We start from the raw sequence: 27,724 nt of genomic DNA on the forward strand, positions 1-27,724 counted from the left end.
TCTAAGCTGGGGAACTCCACTGTGTAGTTCAGATGCTTTCTGTTGCATCTCTTCCTTGATACACTAACAGAGAGAAATGACTCATCCAAGGGCTTGGGACAGGACTGTGCTCCAAATAATCATGGCCATCATTGGCTTTCCATCCATCTGCTTCTCTGAGATGGAAATGAAAGGAACAAGACATTATTGACTGACAGGTGCACACTGGGATAGAGCCAAAGTGAATGCAGACAACTGGGGGTCCAGCAACATGATAGGTTGAATCTGTACCATCACTTAGCCAACAGCAGCCATGGTAGAGATGTTTGGCACCAAAGACATAATTCTCTCTGTCAACATTGGAGACCATGAGGTTACCACCAACTCAGAGGGACTGAGTCCCAGTACTAAGCCTGATATACATATTGAGAGAGGCTTCTGTACCAAGGATTCAAATGCTGATGTGGATTATACCGAGAATGGTGCTGATGGTGTTGAAACTGAAGTGAATATGACTGGCATCAGGGACCTGATACCTAATAATCCTCAATGCTGAAAGCCTCATCAACAAGGTCATGGGTAGCAATGAAGGCACTGATGCTGAAAGGAGAAGCCTCATCTCTGAAGCCAAAGTAAGCTGGAACATAGCAGGTTTCTGCACAGCAGGTACTGAAATGAGGTCCAGGGAAGGAGCAGTAGATCTCTATGGCAAATGCTCTCCTCTAGTCACTCTCGATACAGACAGGAAAGACTGGATGCTCATCTTAATTTCAGCCTTTAGCTATACCTTCTCCATCTTATTCCCAGGTAGGTGAGGAGAGACACTGTGGAGCATATCTTGCAACCCCTTAGCACAAGACATTTGGCTAAAGCCATAAATATTGCTTAGATAAATGCCCAAAATATGGACAGATTTTAAATATTGCTATTATAAACTTAGAAAATGATTAGAATAACAGGTTTTGTGTTAGCATGCATCTTCTGAAGAATATGAAGTCTATAACTCAAATGACTGTCATTATTTAATGACTTCAATCCCCATGACAGTTGTGTCTTATTATCCTCATCTTCAGTGGCATCTGCAACTGCCACTATTTCCTTAGACAGATAGAAAACATAATAAGCTAAATGTCCCAGGGTGTTGGAAATATAATTTCCTGGGGGAGTCTGATAATATCTTCATCCTGCACTGATACAGCTTCTAGGACTTGCAACCCTAAGGAAGATTGCTGACATGGTTGGGGACCATTTGGTACTCCTATGGGAACCAAGACATTGCAGAGGTGCTTAAATGATACTATGATCAACAGCATGAAGGCCTTTGACATCTACACCATCCTGAAGACGCCATCCTACCCACTGCTATTTGGGGAGGAAAATAGAAAGAGGAACTCAATGGAGTCTTGCAGCATCCTTAACTAAGAAAAGAAGAAAGATTAGGGGAAAGTGTGACAGAACTCTCTGCTGTGGTTCTTCCTCTTCTTTTTATACCTCAGAAAGGGATGTTGTTCCTCTTTGAAAGACTCCATCATTGAGAAGAATTTTGCAGGGACAGATACCTGTATGAGGATGAAACTGCTGGCCAACTTCCTATACAGCTTGGGGGAGACTTTAATTTGTCATTAGACATTATAAATATGAAAGTTGTTTCAACAATGTCATCAGTGAATTAGACATTAGTTTCATTGCCAGGTTCTTGGCAAAACAGGCTTCCATGACTTTACCAGCATCAAACATGGTAGTTATCCTGCAGTATGCTTTGGTGGTAATGGAAGACTACATGGCCTTCATTAGGATTCCTGAATACAGAAGAACTTTCACATGATAGGGAAGGTGTTTACATGTAAATCTTTTCATAAGAAACTGAATTCTAGGCCTTAGTCATGGCCAAAAATAAGAGAAGTGTAGGGGTATTATCAGTTTAGATCTTGATCACATTTGCATATCTAGGAAAATTGAAACATTCTCTGTTTCAAGACGGAAAACAAAATGATGCAAAGCAACATTACTTTCAAAATGCCACAAGCAAGCTCTAAATCTAGCATTTGCAACAGATGGCAGGAAAGAAATGAATGGAGGGTTGAGTTTCCAAAAATAGCCTTCTGTCGATGGCAACAACCAAACTGTAGGCAGATGGTGTTATCAAGAAAATGCTAAAGAGTTCTTGTCAGAGATCTATCACTGGCTGGATGTCCAGAAGCCAAATAAGGACCTGCTGACTAAAATTTCCTCAGGTAAGATCACAAGGATCCTGTTTCTGTGCAAATCACTCTTGATAAGAGTCAAGTCAGTAATATATGCGAATGCAGTACATAAAAACAAGAGCTACAAGTTTACTAAATATTATTGTTCTCTCAGATTAAGAGTGTGCTTTTACTTCACAATAAAGATAAGTCCAGCAATCCAGTATGTGGGATAATGGTTTTCCACAAACTACCACCTTTGTAAACTCAATGAACCATTCCTGTGGTACCAAGTTATATAAGCAAATAATCCATCCTGTAAAGTTGAAGTTGGTGTACTGTTGAAACTGTCTTTATTTCTGATGCCTTTGTTTGGTAATATTTCAACTCAGCAGTGACTGGACCATCATCTGCAGATGACAACAGTAACTTTATTTCACTGACATTATCCTACATTCATTCAGTCTTAAGTGCAGAAACCATACAAATACAATGTCCTTAACAGAAATATATGGTGGCTGTAACACATTTCCAAATAAACACATAATGTGACTGCCCCACTGTACTGAAGCTATGCTCTGATATCAGTCTGCAGCTGCAGTAGCAGATGAAATGTCAGATGCTGTACATCTTCAAATGTAATCTGTTAATGGAGTCACCATACACCAGGGTCTGTGCAGTCTGTTTGGGCACTACTCTAATTGCTAATCTTCTTTCAGCTTTTCCTGGTTAGGGGTTGCCACAGCGGAACACCTGTCCGCTCATGATTGGCAGTGGAGTTTTACGGTGTCGAGTTGCCAGCCAGGCGCCCAACCTTCCACAGAAGGCACACACATGCACACACTCACACCTTGGGCCAATTTAGAGTGTCCAATCCACCTACAGCATGTCTTTGGGATGTGGGAGGAAACCGGAGCACCCGGAGGAAACCCACGTGACCACAGGGAGGACATGCAGACTCCGCACAGAAGGCACCCCAGTCGAGGATTGAACCGGAGAACCTCTTGCTGTGAGGCGGCAATGCTAACCACTGCACCACCGTGGCCACCCGCCCTACTCTAATTGCTAATACTTTCATTATTTCATTCTCCCTTTTCCCCTTTCTGTTCTAATGTTTGATATAATGGTTGCCCATGTTGTTATTCACTTCATTCATTCTCCACTGTCCCCGTCTGCTTTCACTCTCATTGACTCTAACACAGCAGTTACCCAGGCCTTTGTTCATTGATAGCCAGTCATTCACTCATTCATTCATTCATGTATTTATTCATTCACCTCCAATTGTACAGTTAACTATAAATTTGTCCGCTCAGCTAACCACACATATCTACTGTTACATACTTCAGAGATGTCTGGCCATTTTGTGAGTGAACAGTATGTACTGAAGCAATAAATGTAACTTTAGTATATAACTTTCTGAACTTTTTCCTTGTCCCTTGTGGATCAAGGTACACAGTATAAATAATGGCACATTGTAAAGCTGCATCCCATTCATTTCACGTTTCTTTTCAGTACTGCTAGCCTTGGTGAAACTTCCAGTTACACTGTGAGTACAGAATATGTTGTTACAGAGCAAATACAGCTGTGTAGCAGGACAGCAAAATTTCTTATACCATCTTATACCAGACAACACCACAATATAGTATGGAAATAGCCTACAAACAATATACTCCCAGCTTGGTTAACAAAAAGAAAAGTTTGAAAATGAAGAAGAAAATAACGCCTGGCTTTTAGAAATTAGCAATTTTAGGGAGAACGTTTTAAATATCACTGAAGAAACTGCATATGATTGAAAAGTGACAATGTGGTGTTTGTTTGTTGGCATGACTTTTCCATTCACTTTGTTGTGGGTCCACACTTCCATTTAGATCTTGGTCTGCTTTCACATTCACTGTGGGGAAAAATCAGATGAATTAATTAATTTGCCATCTGCTGTTTCTACAAATCACTCATGTATACTCTATTGCTGTAGTGTGAATCATGAGAACAGGTTCAATCTATCTAGAGAAAAGTCCCAACTGGATAATTACTTAGCAAATGTTCTCAGTAAAAATTACATTTCTGAACAAGCAGATAATCACAATCACTGATAAGTATGTCCAGGTCCTGGTTAGACTTCAGCCTGCCAAGATAATCTCCCACCAAAAGGTTCATTTCTGCTTCAAAAAATTTGTGTCTTACCACAGACAGTTACCCTATAATGCAGACTTCGTGTGTTCCATCTAAATGGAACTGCAGGGTTTGGTGGTGGCCAAGAAGGACAAGAAATACCTAATATGTGGATGGGGCCATATCCACTATGGGGGTTGAAAGGAATGAAATATTCTGTATAATTTGGTGTCAAGAAAACAAAACTGGGACAGAAGCAAGAATGGTATGTTGAAGCACTGCTTGATTAAAACTAAATAAAAACAAAATCGGCAAGGCACACGGAAACCTAATAAAACCCATTTTTATTAAGTACGGTTAGCGCTTTCATTCAGTATAATATCAAACATCCTCAGACATCTTTACAGTACAAAAACACAGCCTTATATACCATTTAAAAGTCCGCCAAAAATTTTTATTATATTGAACGAAAGCTAACAGTACTTAATAAAAACGGGTTTTAGTAGGTTTCCGTGTGCCTTGCCAATTTACTGTTTTTTATCTATTTATTTATTTTTATTTAGTGTGCACTGCTTGATTAGTTTGGATCAATAAAAGGTGTGTTGATAGGTTCAGTTTTATATATATATATATATATATATATATATATATATATATATATATATATATATATAGCTGTGTGTGTTGCATGATTTAAAATATGTGAGGTTTTAGCTAGGTTAGTGTATACAGTTCAGTTACAGAGTTGCTGTTCTGAACTGTTTGTAAGTTTCTTGGAGGCCAGTGCTTACTTGGGCTAAAGGGAAGTCTCTGTGTCCACCAGTGGCAGTGATTAACACTGAGCAGCCTGACTGTCCCTGTAAGAGTGGTTACTGCCTAAAAACTGTAGTTTTATTGACCATTTTGGGTCTATTCCAAACTCCTTGATCTCTCTCACTTAAAACCCTGCAGCCGCGTGGTTTTGGCATCTTTCCAGGCTTGATAGTTGTTGCTGAAGCACCTACCAAGAGGAGAAAACGTTGAGAGAAGAAAGGAGCCACTTTTGAGATTTTAAGTATTTTCTTCTTTATTTCTTAGAAAAACTGCATTGCCCCCTACGTTTCGACGTTTTCTTGCTTGCAAAAGTTGATATCTGTGTTAGAAACAGTATTTAGAACATACCTAGAGCCTGTTTATTGCATTTTTGTGTTTCACTTAATTTAAACTTGTTTTTTTCTTAAAATTGCATTTTACCTGCCTCTGGCCTAGCACACACGTGTTGGGGTCATTTATTGCACTGTTCTGACTAGTTTGCTACTTGTGTGTCTCTGCTATCCTTAAACAAAAAAAAAAAAAAATCTTGCTATTTTCCCACTTTCTATAATTAAAAAAAAGTTCAGTTACAGAGTTGCTGTTCTGAACTGTTTGTAAGTTTCTTGGAGGCCAGTGCTTACTTGGGCTAAAGGGAAGTCTCTGTGTTCACCAGTGGCAGTGGTTAACACTGAGCACCCTGCCTGTCCCTGTAGGAGTGGTTACAGCCTAGAAACTGTAGTTTTATTGGCCATTTTGGGTCAATTCCAAACTCCTTGATCTCTCTCTCGCTCTTAAAACCCTGCAACTCTCTTTATGCGTGGTCTTGCGCACAGAGCAGCGTCAGGCAGCGCCGGTTAGCTGGGGTATACTATTCCTGGCTCCACAAAGTCTGCACTGCAAATTTTCCCTTAGAACTAAGCAAGCCTCAACTCAAGTGCTTCAGATCAACTGCTCTTATTGCAGCACTTGCATAACCCAAATCGGCACTTGTTCAAATCTCCTAGACAGCACTATTATTTTCCAAATCTCCTAGACAGCACTATTATAATACAGCATAAGACCCTCGACTGTCCGCAAGACAAGTGAAATTTACTTTTCCAAGCATCCTGAGGCAATGTCACAACTGCCTCATGTATATAGACAACCCTCTCCTCTTACCTCTAGACACAAACACTTGTGAGAGATGCAAATACACGGCCAGACTGGAGGGTAAGCGCTCTCAACCCATGACTGTAACAGACAGTCAAGAGGAGAAGAGACACACTAGCATCACACCACCAGTCACACATGGATCTACAAAACAAGCACCGGCAAAACATACACATAAATACACAAAAACATATTTGGAGTCACTAGGTACCAATCTGAAAAAGAAACAGGGCTCTCCAAAGCAGACAAGCAAGCAACCTGCACCTCCAAACACAAGCCAGAAAACACATAATTCACCTCAGCAGTGTGCCTCACGACAGCCCCTAAGGCAAAACACCATACCCAACACGCTAGTAATAGTAAGGCACACAGATGTTCCACTCACCAGGCTGAACAAGGAGAAGGTTACTGTCAGCTGCCTGTTGGGTGCTAGGATCCGCCACATAACACAGGCACTTAGGTCACTCCAGAACAAGTACAAGTATGACACTGTCATTGTACATGTTGGTGTGAATGATCTAAGATGTACCTCCCTGGACTACATGAAAAGAGATATTGAGGAGCTCTCTGATCATGTAGCACAAGCTGGTATGACCCTGACCTTGAGTAGCATACTACCTTCACCTAGGATGATACCACAATACAAAGGCAAAATGATCAATTTCAACAACTGGCTAAGCTTCTGGTGTCATTCTAAGGGGATCCAGTGTCTGTCTGCCTGGGATGACATGATAGACAAGCCTCGCTGTTTCTCCAGAGATGGTTTGCACCTGTCACCCCTAGGCTTTCAAATACTGGCCAAGGCTCTTGCCGTCCCCATAGTGCCTTTTTTAGGCAAGACTCAAAGGACAAACCAACCACCATAACCAGCACAGGTAACCAAAAACGAAGGGTAATGCTACTCAGTGCCAGAAGTCTCAACCTCAAAATGCATGCACTCGAGGCACTCCTCAGTGTGGAGAAAATTGATGTTTGTGCAGTGACGGAAACCTGGTTCAAGGCTCCAGAGAGCACCCCAGGACTACCAGGTTGCAATTCATATCATACCTTCCGGCCTCAGTTACCGGATCGCAGTACAAAGGGTGGAGATGTATCCATATTTATTAGGGATACCCACATCTCCAGGTTAGTGGCACAGCATGATGCCCCAGAGATCATCCATGTGCAACTGACAGCAGGCAAAACCACATGTCAAGTCGTAGCCTGTTATAGATTGCCCACCATGTCCCAAGATGCTCACTCAGCATTCCTTGAGGCATTGGAAAAAATAAAGGTCCTACCCAACACCATAAGTTTGGGTGATTTCAACTACCCTGGTATAGACTGGGCAACCTACCAAAGTTCTAACTCCTATGCACAGCGGTTCATAGAATTTATAAATTCAAATGTCCTTGAACAACTGGCATGTTCTCCCACTAGAGGGGACAACATATTGGATTTAGTCATCACAAATATGGGTGCCCATTGTACCACACCCGTTATCACTCCCTCTCTGGTCAGATCAGACCACAAACTGATAACCCTGGACGTCCTCACCCCTCCACCTCCCCCAGTCAAAGAAACCATCGTAAAAAACCTTTCCAAAGCAAACTTCAAACTACTTGTGTCAGAAGTGGAAAGCTTCACTATTCCCTTGCAGAAGGATAATGATATCCAGGATGCAGAATCCTACACCAAGACACTTTATATACATCTTCAGTATTGCATGGACCGTGCTATCCCAAATAAAACCAAGACTCCTTCCTCAAGCAAGAAGAAACCAGTCTGGTGGACCCCGGCCATAAGCAAACTATACAATAAAAGGAGGAGACTTATACAAAAAAAGGCCAAATCTCAAGTAGAAAAATCATCCCTGATCAGCATTAGTAAGAAACTGAGGGCTCTCATCAAGTCAACTAAAGCCAATTTCGAAAAGAAAGTTGCCAAGGATAACCATAAGGCCTTCTATGGTTACGCCAAAAACCTAAATGGCAATGCTCAGGTCTGTTCTGAGCTAGTACAAAATGGAACAAAATGTACTGACCCTACTGACATTGCCAACATCTTGGCTGACAGGTTCAGTGCAAATCCCCCCCCCCCCCCCTCACCACCTGCAGGGCCTATTACTATTCCAGGGGATTGTGTAACTCCAATTATTACTGATACATTGGTTAATAAGGCTCTATCTAAAGCTAAAAACACTGCCTCCATGGGACCAGATGGTGTCCCGGGCTGTGTCATACGCGAGCTCCAAAATGAATTAACCTTGCATCTGAATACCCTGTTCAGTCTCAGCCTCTCGACAGGATATGTGCTCATAGAATGGCGCACAGCAATGGTGGTTCCGCTGCACAAGGGTGGGCCCACAACCGACCCTGGGAACTATCAACCAATAAGCCTGACCAGTCTGATCTGTAAGGCAATGGAGCGAATCATTATGGAACTCATAAATGGAGAGATTGGGAACCTCCAAACACTTGACCCCACACAGTTCGGATTCGTCAAGGGCAGATCATGCCTCCTGAACCTGGTGGACTTCTTTGAGACAGTTACTCAGGCTATAGATAAGGGAAAGGAGGTACATCTGGCTTACCTTGACCTTGCTAAAGCATTTGACATCATTCCCCATTCGGGTATTATTGATAAACTCACCAACCTGGGCATAAACCCTTACGTCACAAGATGGATTGCAAACTGGCTGTCAGACAGATCCCACAAAGTAAGAGTAGCGGGATCTATGTCTGAATCCAGACCAGTAACGAGCGGTGTGCCTCAGGGCTCTGTCCTGGGGCCCCTCCTGTTTGGCATATACTTCTCAGAAGTACAGGCAAGCACTGAAGGGCTGTGGCTGACCAAGTTTGTGGACGACTGCAAACTGGGTGCTATAATAGAGTCTCCAGCCGACATGGATATCCTCCAGAAGGGCCTTAATGAGACTGATGCATGGTGTCAAAGCCATGGTCTCAAGCTAAATGCTAAAAAATGCATAGTAATCCCCTTTGGAAAAAACAGAGTAGCCACGTACTACCACATAGGAGGTAACCCTCTGAAATCTGAAGAAGTAATAAGGGATCTAGGGACCCAAGTAGATAGTCAGCTTTCCTTTGATAACCATGTTGCCAAGGTGGTTAGAAAATCCTTCTATGTGACCCATCTGATCACAAAAGGGTTCACATCAAGATCTAAGGATGTAGTGGTGCCCCTCTACTCTTCCCTCATCAGACCCATTATTGAGTACAATGCACCAATTGGAATGTACCTGGCTAGACATCTCCAGCAGCTGGAGAGACCACAGAGGTACCTCACTAAGAGGATTACTGCCTCAAACAGTTGCCCTATGCAGCATGATTGAAAAAACTAAGGCTTTTCTCTGTTGCATATCGCCTTCTCAGAGGCGATCTCTGTCTAACATACAGAGCCATGTCCAACCCAGAACTGTGGAACATGCTCCATCTTAGCAAAACCAAATCTACTTGAGCTACACACTCTAGGGATATAAACCTCAGCACAACAATAGAACATGCTGGTGGGATAGATTCCCTTTGCAAAGACTCCCCTTGCTATGGAACAAGGTCCTGATCTACATAAGACAGAGCCCCTCACTATCACTCTTCAAGAAGAACCTTGATGAGTGGATGGGTAATAGAAAGTTCACACCAGGGATCATACCAACAGCTCTACTAGATAGGGGCCAAGGGTACTAGCTGCTAGATCAAAGGCCCAGGGAACTAACCAAAGGGGCGGTGAATACCGCACAACATGGCTGGGCTAATATATGCCTTCGGGCAGATAGCCCAGTACCTACCTATGAACCTGTGAACCTTCAGTACAGGTTATTTATTAGCATTGACAGTTAGTGTATGTTTAAGATGAGGAGAAAAAAAGAATGGTGTTAAGGGTAGGGGCCTTGGGACTGATGTCTGCAGAGCCTAGTGCTGCACTGAAGAACTCTTCTGAGCATAACTGCTGTCTTTAGGGACTTTGTACTCATACAGGGGAGGGAGACATGCTGGCTTCAGTGGATGATGCTATTTTTGTTTGCAGGATAGCAGGGATGCAGGTTGAGTTTCTCAGTTGATTTAGGCTTTTATAATGAATTTGACACAAAAGTGAATGATGGCAATAATGCACTGTGCTGGCAGTGGATAAAGATAAGTAGAAGGAGGAAGGGATGTGATACTTTTTAAGGGTAGGAATAGCTATCTGGAGTTGTTGATGAGCAACTTAGGAAACTGTGTGTGTGTGTGTGTGTGTGTTTGGGGGATATTTTCTATGTTAGTAGTTTTCTTGCTTTATGTAGATGTTTATAAACTTGATACAATACTTTTTTTTTGGGGGGGGGGGGCTATAAGTTGAAAATCCAATACAGGAGACAGATATTTTTCAAAACCAATTTAATAATGTGGAGAGACACCGACCAAAGATCCAAGACTAGTTTAGTCTTTAAATTGAGGCTTTTTCAACTACCTAAGCCCCCCAGTTTTAAATCACATTGAACAATCATGTAACTGAATAAGTAATGGAACAATAGTGAAGCCAAAATGCATAAATGCATATAATTAATGATGGATATGCAAACATTGCCAATGGCATTACCAGTTCAATAGTTTCCCTGCAGCAAAATATTACTAAATCAATTGCCTAAATTTATATTTGTTAATAATATACTTGCAGCATTGAAAATATACAATGATAATGCAAAATTATGTTTTGTTAATGCAACCTAATGGTTAAAACAAAAATAACTTGAAAGGCTGTCACTGAAAAACAAATGTAGCAGCATGTTTAATAACTGAAAATTGTTTGAATGTTGCCTTGAGACACAGAGAACCTTAAAAGTGTTTTCCAAACTGTTTGGAATCAGAGGAAAAACTTGCTGAGTATGATATAGAATAACATTTGCACATGAACCAGTTTGACAAACAAACTCAAAAGTAAATGCCAAACACCAGCCCTAATACAACATGAATAAGTACAGTGGATATAAAAAGTATACACACCTCTGTTAAAATGCCAGGTTTTTGTGATATAAAAAAATGAGACCACAATAAATCATTTCAAAAACTTTTACCACCTTTAATGTGACCTAGAACTTGTAAAATTCAATTGAAAAACAAATAAACCTGCTAGGGGAAAAATATAAAAAATAAAAAACGTACAATAAGCTGGTTGCATAAGTGTGCACACCCTTAAACTAATACTTTGTTGAAGCACCTTTTTGATTTAATTACAGCAGTCAGTCTTCTTGGGTACACACCTGCTATCAATTAAAGAGACTCTGATTAACCCCAAATAAATTTCAGCTGTCCTAGTAGGATTTTCTTGACATTCACTCAGTTGCCTGCTACAGCAAAAGCCATGGTTCGCAGAGAGCTTACAAAGCATCAAAGGGATCTCATTGCTGAAAGGTATCAGTCAGTAGAAGGGTACAAAAAAATTTCCACAGCATTGGATATACCATGGAACACAGTGAAGACAGTCATCAAAAAGTGGAGAAAATATGGGACAACAGTGACCTTGCAAAGAACTGGACATCCCTCCAAAATTGATGAAAAGACAAGACGAAAACTGGTCAGGGAGGCTGCCAAAAGACCTACAGCAACACTGAAGGAGCTGCAGGAATTTCTGGCAAGTACTGGTTGTGTATTACATGTGACAACAATCTCCCGTATTCTCCATATGTCTGGGCTATGGGGTAGGTTTGCAAGACGGAAGCCTTTTCTTACACAGAAAAACATTCAGGCCTAGGTAACATTTGCTAAACAATACAGCAAGTCTCCCCAAAACATGTGGGAAAATGTGCTATGGTCTGATGAGACCAACGTTGAACTTTTTGGCCACAATTCCAAAAGGTACATTTGGTGCAAGAGTAACACTTCGCATCACCAAAAGAACACCACCCCCACGGTGAAGCATGGGGGTGGCAGTATCTTGTTTGGGGTTGCTTTTCTTCAGCTGGAACTGGGGCTTTAGTCAAGGAGGAGGGGAATTATGAACAGTTCCAAATACCAGTCAGTTTTGGCCCAAAACCTTCAGGCATCTGCTAGAAAACTAAAGATGAAGAGGCATTTCACCTTTCAACACAACAATGACCCCAAGCATACATCCAAATCAACAAAGGAATGGCTTCACCAGAAGAAAATTAAAGTTTTGGGATGGCCCAGCCAGAGCCCAGACCTAAATCCAATAGAAAATCTGTGGGGTGACCTGACGAGGGCTGTGCACGAGAGATGTCCTCACAATCTAACAAATTTGGAATGGTTTTGCAAGAAAGAGTGGGCAAATATTGCCAAGTCAAGATGTGCCATGCTGATAGACTCCTACCCAAGAAGACTGAATGTAGTAATTAAATCAAAAGGTGCTTCAGCAAAGTATTAGTTTAAGGGTGTGCACACTTATGCAACCAGCGTATTGTACATTTTTTTATCTTTTATACTTTTTCCCTAACAGATGTGTTTGTTTTTCAATTGAATTGTACAGGTTATAGGTCACATTAAAGGTGGGAAAAGTTTTGAAATGATTTATTGTTGTCTCATTTTTTATATCACAAAAACCTGGCATTTTAACAGGGGTGTGTACAATTTTTATATCCACTGCATATCCTACTTTTACAGGTAGCCATTACAAACTACCAGTGGGTAATAAAACTCCTTATAAGCAAAATAACTTATTTTAAACCCACAGCAGGCATACTACATGAAAAAGGTGAAATAATGTAAACAGTGGCACTAGTTTTAAAGACCCACTTATGAGAAGATCAGTTGGATAATTAAAATGTTTTTTCGTTTGGATTTTGAAACCTGGGCTATTTGAAAACATACAAGAAAATGTTAGATAATTAATTATAGGAAACTGATGTAATCAAAATACGGGTGTAGAAAATAGGCAAGAGGAGGCTTTGAGAGCAAATAACTAGGTAGGGAAAGGTAACAGAGTGGGATGAGGCCCAGCAGAAGTTTGGCGTGCGTGGTAGAAACTGCTTTTCTTGCCAGTGATTGATTTCATGGAATAGGGGAGCATTAAGTGAAAGGCCACCTGTGGTAACGTTTTTACTTGAGTCTAGAACAGAAGCTCTTCTTAAAAAAAGTGATAATTAGTAACACATTCAAAATATTGCAAGATGACTGTAACAATGAATTGGCAGAGGTTAGAAAAGACTGGAAAGAGAACATAGAAAGGCAATTTACAAAGGAAAAATGTGAGGACATTTGTATGGCTCCAAGGTATACAACAAAGTCCAGAAGGTTTACCATTTTTTTCTTGGAAGTGTTGAATGCCTATTTTATATGTCAAACAGACTTCAGATACTTTTTCTGCAGCTAGATAGCAAACACTGGAGATGTGATAGGAAAGACAGAAGTAACTGGGAAGAAACTTCTTGAAAGGTAATGTAAAAAAATTCCTACAGAATACTAGGTTAGAAATATTGGGGGAGCAAATGTCTGTAAATAGGAAAAATATTTTTTGAACTGAGATATAGGATCTGAAATGACTTGACATGGTAGTGCAATTTAGTGGTATTGATTGCCAAAAAACAATCACTAGAAAATCTGAAAAAATATCTAAACCACCTGTAACTGAAATACTGAATATTGTAAAGGACACAAAAGAACCGGAGATGGGTTGGAGCAAATTGAATAGAAATAAATGGAATTTATGGAAAAAATACATTCAAAATAATGTTTAGAAGGAGGAGTGAGGTTTAAGGGAAGGTAGAAATTGAATAATTTATGCAGGAGTGAATGACAATTGTATATGTGGCAATCCACGTACTACTTTGTTTTTAATTTCAGATAATGAAATTAATAACAGGGCTGGTTCATCAGTTTAATGAAATATAGATACTATACTTTTATCTCTTTAAATAATGCAGAACAGGGGTGCGCACACTTTCTCTTCAAAACCCGTGCTTAATGATCAGTTCACAGTCCATGGTATTCATACAAAATGTATGCAGTGGCAGGCAAACACTTTGCTGTCTCTGCAGAATGGGGCAATAGAATTATGCTTTGTTCATAACCCAAAGGTCAATGAACTGATACCGTCTTCTGCCATGTGGTTAGGATAAATCATTTCTGGTTCATCTAATTTCCAGTAGGATCTCCTCTAGATTCAAAATAGTCCTGATTTCCCTTTGCTCCTCTATTATTAAATCCCTTATGAAATATAATGCACCTTTAGGCATTATTTGATTAAACCTATCACTTAATAGACCTTGGTGATTCCAAGCTAAAAAGATCAGTATCCTCAAGACCCTCAGTCATCTGGACAGACTGGCAGCCATCTCCTTGTACTCAGTGTATTCTAGACTCATTCATGATGAGATATACCCAGAGAGATCCAAGCCTCAATGATCTCCAATTTCTTTACACAGCAAACATTACATCAAATACCTTTAAATAAAACTAGCTGGCATAATAGATTCATATCTCAACATGCCAGTGTATCTCATATATATGTAATGCACTTCAAATACATATCAAACAGTGTAGCATCCTTGCCACCTTCAAGGTAAAGCCTGGTTGGGTGTCAACAAGTTCTTCCTCCAATCCCTCATCTATCTTGCTCTGCCCTCTTTGAGGTTGGACAGAACTTCTGAATATGTTTTTTTGGCTTGGTTTGTAATGGTCTGTAGACTGATTGGCTAGAACTTACTTATGACCCTATGACTGTTGTTTGTATGATATATGGTCATTAGTGCAATTTATAGAAACAAATCACCTTAATTTAGGATCACGCACACATCCCCCACTGCCAACACAGTCCACTTATGATGACAGATGGATTGCACTATCATTTCAGAGCTGCCACCACCTGATTACAATATTATACTTCATGTTAGGGTACAGCCTATCTATCGTATATGCAGAATATTGAGAAAGTATTTTGATGAGGCAAAGTACTGCAGTATATATTATGCAGAAACCTTGCTCTGGATCGTGTTTTGGCAAACAAAGGCAAGCTGGATTCCTAAATTATCTCTGGCTTGGCCCTAAATAGAATAATGTTTGCCTTGCTCAAGTCATGCACACATCTAGCATCAGTGTCCTTTTCACACTGCGTGCACCTCCCACAGTATCATTAACATCACACTCCTGATCATCAATGTCCTTTTCACACTGCGTGCACCTCCCACAGTATCACTAACATCACACTCCTGATAATTACAGTAAGAAAATCCAAACCCACTCATACCAGGTGGTTATTTTTTTAATTTTATCCTTATGTTATTGTGGTTGGTTATTGCAACCATTTTGTTTACATTATTTATAATTCAGTGCAACCCTGCTGAAAAATTGCCCTTTTGTGGAAGCCCTCCCACTCGGTTTCATGCCTTACAGTCTCTGTTTACATCATGTTTACTCTGTAAGCGACCAAGCAAACATGTTAAGCTGAATGATGCTGAATACAGAGGATATGATCAGGTCTCTGATCATAGCTAAATTGTTATGTGTTCAAGTGATAGATGTTTAGAAATTCACTTACATTAAGGTGATTTTCTTCTATGAATTGCTCTAATGTGCAGATCTCATGTAAACAGTAGTCATGGGCAACAATACAATATAAACTAATTAATGTTGTTCCTCCACTTCTGCTCATACCAGTTGTATAACAGATTTATTGCTACCCTAGAGTTTAAGAAAAGTAAGTAAAATTTTAAATATACATTTCATGAGGTTTTAAACATAACAGTCATTCCCTATTCTATTTTGTTGACAACTGCAGTTGTATGGGCCAAGCTGTCTAGGAGAAAGTATTGCATTCTGTCCCATCATAGATGTACAATGACAAAAAAGGTAGGAGTTGAATGCAATAGAGCAAGAAGGACAAAACACAACTCAGGATGAATGTTTGTGTTAAATTGCACCTTCATCTACTGACAATTCACATTGATAAGGGCAACTCATAAGAATTGCATCCCTGTTGACCATACCTGCATAATGGACATCATCTGCATATTATTATAATGAAAGGATTCACTGGGGGAACTCCCTCCCATTGGTGGGTGCTCTTTGTTGTCATGGTGTTGGGAATGGGCTGGGTGTGTCTGTGACAGTATACTGTACATCAGGATTGCCTGTGCATGCCTGTGGTATAACTTATGTGCAGTGTCACATCCTTTAATGATGATGCTGTTGTTCAGGTATTTTATGCTGAACAGCAATCACCATTCCTGGGACACTGAGTACAGGGCTGCTGAGGTTGGTGTGGCACGTCTGCACTTGTAACTCCATAGCTTCCTGTCACTAGTCCACAGTGTAGAACATGACTCATGCATTTGTGGCGCATGTACCATGCTATTGATCTTCATTTCCATACCTAACATGCGATTGGGCTCATTCAGCTATGCAGTAGTGTATGGCAATACTCCAGGGAGTTAGGGCAAGTTAGTGAATTGTGTGGGACACTGGTGTGTACTTTCAACTATATACCACCCCTATACAATTGCACACCATGTTTATGTATCCCACTTTAAGCTTTAAATGAAGTAATGTGAGGACATCAAAGGCAGATGATAGGAGTATGTCAAGAAGCTTCTAGATAAAAAAAATGCAATCCATGGAAGCTGCACTGTCACATCTGCAGCCTATGATGAAACAGTAAGGAGTACCTACCCTAGAAGAAGTACAAAGTTTACTAAGATCACTATGAACAATTAAGACAGGGAAGCCAGCAGACCTGGATCAGATATGATCAAAATGCTGATTGCATTAGGAGAAAAAAGGCTCCTGATGGTACTCATAGCAATAGGAAAAGAGACACATGTCCCAGATGACTGGAGAACAAGCAATCTAGTGTCAGTGTACAAGAACAGTGGGGACATTCATGACTGTGGGCAGTTCTGAGGTACCAAATTCTTGTCACTATATGAACATGCAGTTCAGAGTGACTAATAAATGAATATGCAGACTAGTAGAAATTAAGATAGGATATGGGCAATTTGGATTCAGATCAGGATGCAGCATAACTGACCAGATGTTTGCACGGAGACAGATAGCGATGAGGAAGGTGAGGATTAGGAGAAAGTCCAACTGGACATTCCTAGACTTGAAGAAAGAATATGATAAGGTCCCAAGAAAGCCGATTTAGGCAGCTCTACAAAAGTTTGAAGTTTCATAAACATTGGTGGAATTAATGCAGGCAATGTACAAGGACCGAACAACACAACAACACAAGCATGGATAGTCTTTGGACTCACAGATGGGCTCCCAGTAGCAGCATGTGTGCATCAAGGGCCATCTCTGAGCTCAATCCAGTTCATACTGGGGATGGGGTACATCAACGAGCAAGTCAGTGAAGACAGACCAACAACGCTGTCTTGTGCAGGCAATGTCACACTATAAGCAGGCTCTAAACAGGAACTTCAATAAATGATTGGGTACCAGAATGCAAAATTGAATGCACAAGGGATGAAAATGAGTACAGACAGGACAATGGTCATGGCAGAAAATAGGGGAAATTAAAAATTCTGAAAGTGAGATAGAAGAGAAAGCAGTGTACAGGTTAGCACCATCAGATATCTGACAAGTATGGTTAAGGAGAAGAAGAATCTGAATTAGGAGGTCAAAGCTAGAATCAGTAGTGCTTCAGCCAAATGGCACAAAATATTATGGATAGTGTGCAATAAACAAATACAGAAGAAGATGAAAAGTAAAGGGTGGCCAGTGTGTCTGAATGCTACAGAAACAAGGACAGTGAAGGAAAAGCAGCTGAGGATGCTCAGCTTGATGGGGATGAAGTGCCTGAAATGGGTAGTAGGATAGACACTTTGGGACAGACGTAGAGATGACGACACTAAAGTGGAAGCTGCTGTATACCCCAAATGCAGAGAAGGTCAACATGAGCAGATAAAGATGGTTCAGTCACATGTGCAGGGAAGCAGAATATGATTTGGTAAAGCAGATATGTGAGAGACAAGAAGTAGGCAACAGGAGACAAGAATATCCATCATGGATTCCTTGAGAGAAGACTTGCAATACTCAGGCATGACTTTTGAAGATGGTAAGAGAGGGAGCTGAACTGAGAGAGGTGGTGACAGCTAACGTAACACCTCAACACTATATAACAATGGGAAAAAAGGAAAGGATAATGAAGCTGACGATTACGGTGTCAGCCTTTTAAATTTTGCTTTGGTTTCTGTAATGCAACTTCCTGATAACGTGATTTTGCATGAAAGCTTGACTCTTGGTTGATTTTTATATATTTTATATGCTTCTGCAATAAGTTATTTTAGTGTGCTTTTTCTGAGCTGGTTTGTTTTGTTTACATACTTTATGACGTAAAGTCTCAGATTTACCCACTGTTAAGCTGCTTGTGTCTTCATCTTTATTCTTTAAGGTTGCCCTTTTCTTCTTATGACTAAAAGATCCATTGGTGGAGGACCAAAGAGGGAATTTCCTATACTGTGGTGTTCATATCTGAGTTGTAACATTCTCATACAGATTTTCTGGAGCTAGCTAAGCCTACTTATATATTACTCTGCCAGTCGTAAGGGCCATAGTATCTGTAGTCACTGAACAATATATACATCTTACAGCTTGAAGGTCTACCAACTCAGTAATTTTTACCTTTGACAGCAACTCTAAATTTTAAGTCTGTTAAACTATTTGCTTTTTCTGCCATTTTTTTCCAATGCTATATAACAGGTTAATAAGCGAGTTAAGTAATGGATTCACAGTCCCAAGATAACATCCTCATATAGATTTTTTTGAACTAGCTAAGCATACTTATGTATTACTATAACAAGTGTAAGTGCTGTAGTAGTGGTAGTAAATGAATAATATGTACACCTTAGTGCTTGGAGGTCCACCAGCTCATCTCATCCCCCACAAGGGGAGATAGCATTCTGGACTTGATTCTCACCAACATGGGTGACCGCTGCACCACTCCCAGGTACGTTCTTCCCTGGTGAGATCAGATCATCACTCTGTCTCATTTGAAGTTTCTATCTAGCCCAACCCCTGCCCCCAGTTGTAAACAGGCTAAAAAACTTCTCAAAAGCTGACTACAACCTCCTAAAGGAGGGTATCAGTACTTCACACCACTGCCCCCTCATAGGATGCAGAAAACTATGCTGAACAGTACACCAATGCAGTATACATAGTATACCTGTACAACTGCATGGACTCAGCCATACCCAACAGAACTAAAACCTGCTCCTTAAGGAAACACAAACCTATCTGGTGGACATCCTCTATCAACAGGCTTTACAACAAAAGGAAGAAACTGTTGTCCAAGGGTAAAAAGACAAAAAGACACAAATTCCTAACTGGAAAAAAACTCCCTCCTTAGCCTTAACAAGCAAATTAGATCACTAGTGAAAACCTCCAAAGCCAATTATGAATCAAAATTAGCTCCTGAAATAATGGGAAACCACAAAGCCTTCTTCAGTTATGCCAGGAACCTCCATGGCAAAACCCAGGTTTGTTCCGATTTAGTACTTAACGGTATCACTTAACACTGATCCTATTGTTTTAGCCAACCTGCTTGCAGATAGGTTCAGTGCAAACTTCAGCTCCCTGTCTCCCCCAAAAGGCCCACTGAACATCCCCGATACTTGTCCCACACCTCATATCTCCGTAGATTAAGTGTTAAAGGCCCTATCCAAGGAAAAGAACACAGCTACCATGGGACCTGATAGTATCTCAGGCTGTATTCTGCACCATCTCCAGCAAGAACCAGCTTCACCATTGAGCACCCTATTCAACCACAGCCTAAGGACAGGCTTCATTCCAGCAGAGTGGAGAACTGCCATTGTCATCCCCTTGCACAAAGGTGGTGCCACTACTGACCATGGAAACTATTGCCCCATTAGCTTGACAAGTCTGATCTGTAAAGCCATGGAGTGTATTACTATGGATCTCAAAAACAAGGACATAGGCAATCTCCAAGCACTTGACCCCACCCAGTTTGGATTTGTCAAGGGCACATCTTGTTTGTTGAACTTGGATGACTTTTTTGAGACTGTCATTAAGGCCCTGGATGAGGGAAAGGCATTACATACAGCTTACCTTGACTTGGCTAAAGCCTTTTGACACAATCCCTCACTCGTGCATCATCAAAAAGCTAACAAAACATAGCATAAATCCTTATCTAATCAGGTGGGTGGCCAACTGGCTCACTAATAGGACCCACAAGGTCAAAATGGGTGCCTCCACCTCCAGCAGCAGACCTGTCACTAGTGGTATTCCCCAGAGTCCTGTCCTGGGATCCCTACTGTCTGGCATCTACTTCTCAGAGGTTTAGACAAAGACGAAAGGCCTATGGCTGACAAAGTTTGTGGACAACTGTAAGTTGGGTGCTGTCAATGAATCCCCAAATGATGTTAACATACTACAAGAGGTCTCACAGCAACACATGACTGGTGTCAAAGTCATGGCCTTAAGTTAAATGCAAAAAATGTGTTATCATACCATTTGGCAAAAACACGCCCCTACTGATTACCACATCAATGGCAACCTCCTAAGCACACAACCTGTGGAGAGACCTGGGTACTCAGGTTGACAATAATCTCACATTCGACCATCATGTGGCGGTGGTGGTCAGAAAAGCCTTTTACTTGGTTCATCTCATATGTAAAGGGATTGCATCCAGAAAGTAGGAAGTTATTACCTCTCTGTACTCCTCCTCCTCCCTTATTAGACCAATAATTGAGTATAATGCCCCGTTTGGCATGTACCTCTCCAAACACCTGTACCAACTGGAAAGGCCACAGAAATACCTCACAAAGAGAATCCATGGCCTCCAACACTTATCCTATGTGGACAGGCTTAAATCACTATCACTCTACTCGGTATCATACAGATTGCTCAGAGGTGATCTGTATCTCACCTACAAGGCAATGTCAGACCCTGCCCTACTGGAGATGCTCCATATCTGTAAGTCTAACTCCTTGTGCATTATCCACATGATAGGCCTAAATCTAATATGCAACATCAACAAAACCTGCTGGAGAGACAGGTTTGTCTCCCAGATGTTGCCCCATCTCTGGAATAGACTTCACATACATGTCAAACAGAGTACCTCACTGACCCTCTTCAAACACAACCTTGATGAGTGGATGGGAAACCATAAATTTGTTCCAGGGGTTCCACCTTTGTCACTCGTTGATAGGGGTGACAGGTGCTGACTGAGGTTTTTTTTTTTTGGGGGATAAACTCTTGGCTAGGCTTGTAAGGGCCCCAGGGCCAATAGCCTAGTAATCTATGATCTTATGATCCTATAATAGCAGTATGAAACCTTCTATGATGCTTGTTTAACAACTTCCTCTCCCTATTAAAAGGTAAATTGCCTTATAAAATGAACATGTACTAGGTGCCTTAGAAAATGTAGGACTGTTATTATTACAGAATCAGATTTCATATTATATTATACATGTTTTTCTTTGTCAATTTCATATAATAAATCAGATGGCCTGTGAGCAGGAAGCTGAGAGTCAGTATGCATGTTGTTTTGCATCATAAATCCTGGAGCGTCTGAAAGAGAGGGGGAACTCCCTCCACAGATTCTCAGGCATTGAAAATTTGTGAAATTTCCTGTTAGAGGAGGAAAGTCTGAAACAGGCTTGTCTAAATATTCTCAGGTTAAAGGACAATCTCATTAAAGTTGGTATCCTGAAGAAGAGAGCCTGAAAACAATTTGGACATAACTTCATAATCAGAAATAATGTCCTGCAGAGAAAGGTGCACACTCATCCTGGTCTAAGGCAGCAGAAAGACTCCTGACAGACTTCAGTCTATAAAGGGTCTTCACAAATATCAGTGTAGGTGAAGGCTCATCAGGTGATAGCTTCAACTCATGTTGGTTACTATGAGACACCATCTTAGGAACCGAGGACTTTTTCAGTAGATGCTGAAAGAAGTTCCTTTGTGAAGTCTTGTACAGTGTACATCAGCAGGGGGGAGGATAATCACCTTAGTGTAGTGGGAGGCAAGCCTTTGAAGGGGCTGGGGAGAGTGGGCTTAGTAGTGCCACCTAAACATTTAGCCATCTGAAGTACTTAGTCTAAGGCACTTTGCCTGGGCCATAATAATCTCAAAGTAGAAAAACAGCTGGGAAGACGGACACTAAAGGAAGTGCAGACCAATAAAAAAGATCTCAGGGAGGATAATACCAAAAAATGAACCATGATATGCAAAGTGATAACTATAATGGAAAGCTGCTAGCGTAATAAAGTGAATGAAGAACAAGAGGTATGAGGAGAGTTCATGGGAGCTAAACCTCATTATATGAATGGGTTTCCAAGGTCTCTAAAAATTAAAATTACTGGCATTGCCATCATAGTTACTTCTAACATTATGTACAAATGGTTGACAATTAGAAGCTAATACAGTCAGTAATTAGCTGGAAAAGTTCAATATGTTTATTTTAAAAAGATCAGAGTACTGAAGAAGGTCTCATCAGACACAGAAAAGGAGAAATGATGTGGATGCAAAAAACACTTTGTGGCATTGTAATAGTATGCAACTTAAGAGGAATGTGAGGGGCATGCTTATCAGTTTAAAGGTATAAAGTTCATTCAAGCTAGAAATCAGCACTTTTTTAAAGAAAGAATAGTGAGAACTGGAACAGGTACATGGAATGTAAGATTTCAGAATCTTACAAGAGGCTTGGGATAGACAATGGACTAATCAAAGGGGCATAGGAGAGTCAGGTAAAGTACAGTAGTGAACAATTATTTTGCTTACACAAATATGCATTGTGATGTAAATAGGTTAAGATGTAAATCTTACAGATCAGACTCATACCTCTTAACCTCTTAGAGCCAGAAATCGAGACAAAGCCATAAATAATTTGGGGACAAAGGCCTGAAAATAGGGACAATTTTTAAATATTGCCCATACAAACTTAGAAAGTTGATACAATAACAGGTTTTGTATTAGCATGCATTTTTCTAAGGGTATGAAGTCTGAAAACTAAAATCTGTCATTATTTTCTGACTTTGGTATTTAATGATTTTGCCACTGATTTGCCAGAAAACCACAATTTCATGAAAAACAGACCAAAAATATGATGATGCAAAAATCTGGACATTCTGCAAGAATCTGTACAGTTGAGAGGTGTCCTCAGATTTGTCCTTGGTTAACTGGCTGTTAAGCAAGAGAAGCACCTGCAGTTCTTGGCAACCACAGACTAATTAGTTGTGAGAGTTAAGATGGTGGCCGAGGATGACATTTGGTCAGTGGATAGTCATAAAATATATAAATAATGGAGCACAAATGTACGAGGGAAATGTGTTAGGATATGACTGAAAATGTAAAATATGCACTGCCTGGATGTGTAGTAGGTAGATTATGAAGGAAAGGGTATGGAATATTTATAGGGATTAGGTATAGAGCATGAGATGACACAATAAGGGTTTGGGCTATGGGAATATGGAATGGAAAGCAAATACTGTGTGGTGATTTCTGTTTATGTTTATTGCACTTCTTGAAACTCTTAAATGTTTGTACTTTAACATCTCTGGATACTTTCTGAGGCTTTTGACAAAACTTATGTTATAAACACAATAGTACAAACCAATATGCACATCTCTTGAACTGTTACTGAAGAGTAAAAACTGCAAACTGTTCAGCAAAGACTCATCATTACAGTGGTAACATGCATTAGATTCCAACTCAATCTGGATTTCATAATTCAAAATAAATATAATAGATGGAAATTTTGAGAAGGTTTGTAAACATCATAAAATACTTCAGTAATGCTTCTTACTGAAGTTGGTGCGCCTTGTTTGCTGTGGCATAGACTGGATTCGGGCCTGCTGGATCTAGCTTTGTTTGTGTAACTTAAGCACTAATCCAGGCATTCTCTAAAGTATTCAATTGTATTTATTACTGCTTGGTAGTAACTTGATTAAAGTGTAGCTATCATTCTAAGTCTTTTGGATTAAGCACTTGGGCTTCAGACCAGTTGTTTTACATTAGGAAGGTTTGTGGCATGCACTGTGGTGGCAGGACAGGTATCTTTCATCCTTCTAAATTGGGAACTGCTGATTGAGAGCCCAGTGTCTGTTATTCTTAAAGTGTATTAGTTCTGGTTTAGGCACTTGGGCTTCAGGCCAGTTATTTTACATTAAGAAGGTTCGTGGTCTGCACTCTTGTGGGAGAAGAGGCTGGACTCTGCCCTTCTGAGCTGGGAATTTCTGGTTAAAGGTTTATAGTGCCAGAATATTTAAACTGTATCTTACTGAAATTGGTACACCTTGTTTGCTGTAGCATAGACTAGATCCAGGCCTGCTGAATCTAGCTTTGTTTATATGCTTGTTGTTTGTTTTCTTGTTATTTCCCTGGAACGCTAATTCCACCTAATACGCGGCTTCTCAGCGCTACTGTGGATCACTAGTGATATCTGCATTGCTTACTGTACTTATTTCCTTGTTTCACTTGAAAGAAAGTTACTGTTTGTCATTTTTGCATTTAAGTTACCAGTAGCACATTGCACTTAAGTTACCTGGCACTTGCTCACTAAAGCAATTATATAAGTCAGCACTAAAAATTAAAAGCACTACACCCTCACTCCCCACTGGCCCTTGTTTTCAATTATAAAGGAATTCCCAATATTATTCTAGCATGTCCAAAGGTCAGTTGTCAATCTCCTCTCCAGTCCAGCTGGTGAATCTGGGAATCTTGAGGCAATGTTACAACTGCCTCATGTACACAGACAACCCTCTCCTCCTCCCAACAAATTCCAACACATGTGAGAGATGCAACCATATAGCCAAACTGGAGGCTAAGCTCTCTCAACTCAGTACTGGCATAACCAGTCAGGAGGAGAAGGAAACCACACTCACTACAATTCCAGTCTCACATAGACCTACCACGACAGCAAACCAAACACATAATCACACAAAACATACTGGAGGCTCTAAATAAAGATCTGCCTAAGCAGCAGAGACCTCCAAAGCAGACACCCAAGCAACCGCTACCCCAAAACAAAACATGTGCAACACATATCTCACAAAGCCAGTGTGCCGAACAGTCACAGCCCTTAAGACTAAACAACACACCTGATACACTTGTAATAGGTGACTCTATCATCAGGCACACTGACGTCCCGCTCACCAGGCTGAACAAGGAGAGGGTCACGGTGAGCAGCCTGTTGGGTGCTAGGATCCGCCACATAACACAAGCACTCAGGTCACTCCAAGGCAAGTACAAATATGACTCAGTCATTGTCCATGCTGGTGTGAATGACCTGAGACGTACCTCCCTGGACTACATGAAAAGAGACATAGAGGAGCTCTCTGAGCATGTAGCCCAGGCCGGTATGACCCTGACCTTGAGTAGCATCTTACCCTCACCAAGAATTATGCCACAATATGAAGACAAGATGATCAATTTCAACAATTGGCTTAAGTACTGGCATCATTCAAATGGGATCCAATGCCTGTCAGCTTGGGATGATATGCTCGACAAGCCACGATGCTTCACTAGGGATGACTTGCACCTGTCACCCCTGGGCTTTCGGATATTGGCAAAGGCTCTTGCTACCCCCATAGTGCCTTTTTTAGGCAAGGCTCAAAAGACAAACCCACCTCCATAGGTATCACAAGGGATAAGAAACTAAGAGTAATGCTACTCAATGCCAGAAGTCTAAACCTCAAGATGCACGCACTCGAAACTCTCCTTAGCATGGAGAACATTGATATCTGTGCAGTAACAGAAACCTGGTTCAGGGCTCCCGCGAGCACCCCAGCACTACCTGGTTATACCTCATACCATGCTTTTCGGCCCCAAAACTTGGACCGAACCACAAAAGGAGGGGGAGTATCAATATTCATCAAAGATACCCACACCTCCAGGTTGGTGGCAAAGCACGAAGCATCAGAGACTATCCATGTGCAACTAACAGTGGGTAAAACTGCCTTCCAGTTTATAGCCTGCTACAGACCACCCTCCCAAACCCAAGAACCCCACTCGGCCTTCCTGAGAACACTGGAAAATATGAAGGTTTCTCCAAACATCATTATATTGGGCGACTTCAACTACCCAAACATAGACTGAGAGCATTACTCTAGCTCCAACACCCTAGCCCAAAGGTTCCTAGAATTTATAAACTCAAATGCTATGGTACAACTTGTTACCACTCCCACAAGAGGGGAAAACATACTGGACCTGATCATCACCAACATGGGGACTCTATGCTCCAGACCAGAAGTTTTTCCCTCACTGGTAAGATCAGACCATAAACTAATCTCACTGGATATTCATATCCCGACCCCACCCCTGCCCAGAAAACCACAGTGAAAAACTTCTCTACAGCAAATTTCACACTCCTCAAAACCGAGGTGGAATCCTTCAAAGCCCCCGGGCCTGTGGAAAATATGGCCCAGACCGCAGAATCCTTTATAAATGCATTCTATGAACACCTGCAGGAATGCATGGATCATGCGATCCCAAATAAAACCAAGACCCAATCCTCCAAAGGCAGACGTCCTGTCTGGTGGACCCCAGCCATAAACAAACTATACAATAGAAGGAGGAAGCTACTAAATGATAGAGCAAAATCCCAAAAAGGGAAGGCATCACTGATCAATATTAGCAAAAAACTATGGGCACTCATAAAATTGTCTAAGGCCAGCTTCGAGAGAAAAATTGCACAGGACACTAAGGATAATCGCAAGGCTTTCTTTAGTTATGTTAGGAACCTGGGTGGTAATTCCCAGATATGCTCAGAATTAGTCCAAAATGACAAAAAATACACCGAACCCACAGACATTGCCAACATCCTAGCTGACAGGTTCAGCGCAAACCCCCCACCAAAAGGGCAAATATCTATCCCAGCAGAGTGCTGCCCCCCTGACATCTCAGATGCTCAGGCAAGAGCCGCCCTCTCCAAAGCAAAAAACACAGCATCAATGGGACCAGACGGTGTCCCGGGCTGCATCCTACATGAACTCCAAGAAGAGCTAAGCCCAAACATAAAACTACTGTTCAATCTCAGCCTTACTACAGGATATGTGTCCAAAGAGTGGCGTACAGCAACTGTGGTCCCTCTCCATAAAGGTGGTGAATCAACAGATCCTGGAAACTATCGCCCCATAAGCCTGACTAGCTTGGTCTGCAAAGCTATGGAAAGGATCATCATGGACCTCATAAATAAAGATATTGGGGACCTACAGACACTGGATCCTACCCAGTTCGGCTTTGTTAAGGGTAGATCCTGCCTCTTAAACCTGGTTGATTTCTTTGAAACAGTCACCAAGGCCATTGACGAGGGGAAGGTGGTCCACACAGCCTACCTGGACCTCGCAAAAGCCTTCGATACAATACCCCACTCGGGCATTATAGATAAGCTCACCAGCTTAAATATAAACCCCTATGTCACTAGATGGATTGCAGACTGGCTCAAGGACAGAACCCACATGTTTAGAATTGCTGGAGCCATGTCAGACTCCAAACCAGTTACAAGTGGCGTCCCCCAAGGCTCAGTCCTGGGGCCTCTCTTGTTCGGTATATATTTCTCGGAGGTACAAGCCAACACGGAAGGACTGTGGCTGACCAAGTTCACAGATGACTGCAAACTGGGCGCCA

At 41.1% G+C, this 27,724-nt stretch overlaps 1 protein-coding gene across 2 annotated transcripts in view; it reads right to left on the bottom strand.

Annotated features, from left to right (window-relative positions):
- Nucleotides 1-3,118: 3,118 nt before the first annotated feature.
- Nucleotides 3,119-27,724, bottom strand: part of INPP5D (inositol polyphosphate-5-phosphatase D) — a 1,064,128-nt gene continuing 1,039,522 nt past the window's right edge. For both annotated transcript variants that reach the window (XM_044070586.1, XM_044070585.1), the window contains one exon: nt 3,119-4,053. In XM_044070586.1, coding sequence (XP_043926521.1) covers nt 4,051-4,053 — 3 coding nt within the window. In that variant the 3' untranslated portion in view covers nt 3,119-4,050. The remainder of the gene's footprint in view (nt 4,054-27,724) is intronic.

This window comes from Protopterus annectens, chromosome 4.part1 (genome assembly GCF_019279795.1).
Source record: "Protopterus annectens isolate FY-2018-M chromosome 4.part1, PAN1.0, whole genome shotgun sequence".
NCBI lineage: Eukaryota > Metazoa > Chordata > Ceratodontiformes > Protopteridae > Protopterus > Protopterus annectens.